We start from the raw sequence: 3328 nt of genomic DNA, 5'->3' as shown, positions 1-3328 counted from the left end.
TGCTACTTGGAAAAAAATCATACTGTTATTTTAACAGGCTAAAACTAATCACTAAAAACAAAAAAATATATTTTTTTTACCCTGGAGGTCATTTTTCTTTGCAAGTAAATTGGACTTTGATCCTTTCTTTCTTTGTCCATGTGTTGTTTGACTCATAAAAGCTGGCCAAAGCAGGAGATAGAAGACAAAATGTCTGTTCCACATCATGGCAGGTGGTGAAAAGTCATCTGTCTTGTAGCACCTTTAATAGAAAAATCAGTTATAAATACTTCGGTAAAATAAAATGTTTGCTATTTTTTAATTTCAAGCCAGCAGAATTGTAAACTGGCATGGGGCAAGAGAAGAGAATTTTCATTTGTATTTTCAGGAAAACATCTACACTGAGATTTTAGAAGCTTTTAATCCAAATAAATCATGGTATCACAACCAAACATTTATTAGTGAATATTTCTCTATAGTCAAAGAATTACAGCCACATAATCTGAATTTCCTATTTTATTATGGGAAGCAGAGAGTGGGAAAGGCCATTTAAAAATACTTCAGTCCTGGGGCTGCTGGGTGGCTCATTCGGTTAAGTGTCCGACTTTAGCTCAGGTCATGATCTCATGGTTTGTGGGCTCGAGCCCTGCATCAGGCTCTGTGCTGACAGCCAGCTCAGAGCCTGGAGCCTGTTTCGGATTCTGTGTCTCCCTCTCTCTCTGACCCTCCCCTGCTCACGCTGGCTTGCTCTCTCTCAGAAATGAATAAAAACATTTAAAATTTTCAAAAAATAGGGGCGCCTGGGTGGCTTCGTCGGTTAAGCGTCCGACTTTCACTTAGGTCATGATCTCGCGGTTCGTGGGTTCAAGCCCCGAGTCGGGCTCTGTGCTGACTGCCAGCTCAGAGCCTGGAGCCTGTTTCAGTCTGTGACTCCCTCTCTCTCTGACCCTTTCTGTGACTCCCTCTCTCTCTGACCCTCCCCCGCTCACGCTGTCTCTCTCTCTCCTAGAAATAAATAAAACATTTTAAAAAAATAAAAAAATAAAATAAATAGAATTTTCAAAAAATAAAAAAAAAAACCCTTCAGTCCCACTCTGTATGATGACCTTGGTTCAAGCATAGGGTCTGTTTTGACATTCCACATTCTTCAAGGTGATATCAGATTGCTACATGGTTGTTTCATTATAACTAATTCCTGATGATCTCAATATTTTTACAGGGTTGTGGAGAATCACCATCCTTTCAATTCACAAATTTCATGAATTCGAAAGGCTAGTCAAAAATGAAATTGCCTTTGTATTCCCATAGAAAATCATTAGTCTTTTAAACTCTTGGAAACTTCATCTACAACAGAGTTCCAAGCTGAACTACAGCTGTATATCCAATGAATCAAAAGAGTATGGAACAAAAATAGTAGATTTGCTCAGCAGCATTATTCTTCCAGTGAAGAACTGATAGAAATAAGACTTGAAATCAGAACACACTTCCTCTGAACCTTCCTGTGAAACTGTTTTTTCTAGGTCAATTATCAATGAAAAATCTAATCCTGTATTAAAATCTTCAGCCATTTTCATCTCTCAATATGCCCAGCTATCCTCCAGATGACCTTTACACCCACCGGCTTCCCTGGCAAGAGAAGACATGCATGTGGCTAGCTCAGTGTACTGGAGCTCCAAGGAACAAGAAGGCTTTTTTGAAACAATGTTCTGCATGGTTTGGAAATGCTCTTCTTCTTAAACTATACTGACTTCAGAAGTTCTGGAAAAGGAAATCACATTTTCCTCCAGGGAATGGGATCTGGGAAATCATGAACATGATTTTTCCAGGCTCAAATAGCAGGTGGAAATATATGCAAAGGCAATGAGGAATGGAATGGATCACTGACTTCTTTCATATATGCCAGATAGAGAAACGCAAAAAGGAATCAAAGCTGTTGGGTTGAGGATGAACCAATGGATGGCTCCATCCATGATCTGCTCCTCAGGTAATCATCTAGCAGGAAGTTTATTAAGCTGACTCTGTATCAGTCTGGCCAAGCTCCTTTATGGGCAAGTGCATCAAGTGCAATTGGCCAAGTGTCAACAGTTCTTCAGATCAGGTATGTTAAGATGAGAAGATAGCTGGATATTCCAAAAAGAAGAAGAACAAGAAGTTTGCTGAGGAAATAGAACACATAAAGGACATCTTTCCCTCAAGTAATCCCTTGTTAACCGAAGAGAAGAATACAGAAGGAAGTATAAGTTTAACTGAAGACTAGTGTAAAAAGAAGACTCTGTAGCAAAACACAGCTGCTATTGCATTTTCAGGGGGTGGGGCAGGCCAGGGGAATAACACCACGTCCCTGGTATCACATATGACCTTTCTCTTTTGTCGAGCCCATTATCAGAAGAGGTGTCTCAGATGTTCTGGAAATAAGAGACTGAGAATGTAATTTCATTGAAAATACAAGAGATTTTACAAGATACAAGGTCAGTACAACTCTTCATAAATCCAAAGAAGGTGATTTCCCATGCAGGACCCTGAGCAGAAAACCACTTTCTTCTCATTTCTTAGCCTCATTTTGGGCTTTGGAAATGCTGTCTTTAAATAAAAACTCATCTCCCCTAAAACTAAGCACCTGCTCATACAGTTGTGTGTGTGTGTGTGTGTGTGTGTGTGTGTGTGGTCACATAACCATGAATTTGCACCTGAAGGTTTGCCTATACAATGCTCACTATCACAACCTCATCATTAGCAACGATCACAATGTCTCATATTTTATACTATTTGCTCTGATATTTTTATCCGGCTTGCCCAAAGCAGTTTTGCTATCTCTCTCTCTTTCCTGGTAGTAGCCTGAGGATACCCTTATACTTTTGGTTTCTAGTTCCACTGCCTTCCAGAAATCTCTTTCGTTTTTATTAGTTTGGCATGTTAAGAGCACACCCATTTCTAATAATTTTGCCATGCTTTATTTTGCCTCAGTTTTCAATAATTCTTATCTTTTGCTCATTTAGACATCATATACAAGCAAAATAGGTCAGGGGGAAATGGCATTAGTTAAATAAAAGAAATATAAACCTCTATGTTTACTATAAGTTGCATTTTTTAAATGTAGAAACAATGATTATCTTTAACCAAATGCTATATATTTGCTTTTTTTTGCCTAAAGTTTATTTGGGGTAAATATCAGAATCAATAAATCCAAGAGGCTTTATTTTTTATGACTTTTCAAAACTAAAATTCTTTCAGCAGAGTTTACCAATTGTATTCACAGTGTTTGCATAGCATTTATTTTACATAAAGATAAAATTATCGTATGAACACTCTATTCAAATTGCCAAACTAACCAAGTTATCAAACATTCTAT

At 38.0% G+C, this 3328-nt stretch overlaps 1 protein-coding gene across 1 annotated transcript in view; it reads right to left on the bottom strand.

Moving 5' to 3' along the window:
* The window catches only part of COL28A1 (collagen type XXVIII alpha 1 chain), a 170543-nt gene extending 170339 nt beyond the window's left edge, over nucleotides 1-204 (bottom strand). The window contains 1 exon segment of the mRNA XM_077765326.1: nucleotides 81-204. Coding sequence (XP_077621452.1) covers nucleotides 81-204 — 124 coding nt within the window.
* Between the last annotated feature and the right edge of the window lie 3124 nt (nucleotides 205-3328).

Source organism: Crocuta crocuta, unplaced genomic scaffold (assembly GCF_008692635.1).
Source record: "Crocuta crocuta isolate KB4526 unplaced genomic scaffold, BGI_CrCroc_1.0 scaffold14, whole genome shotgun sequence".
In the NCBI taxonomy this organism is placed as follows: Eukaryota; Metazoa; Chordata; class Mammalia; order Carnivora; family Hyaenidae; genus Crocuta; species Crocuta crocuta.
The sequence above is the reverse complement of the archived record's forward strand: the minus strand, read 5'-3'. Positions and strand labels throughout refer to the sequence as shown.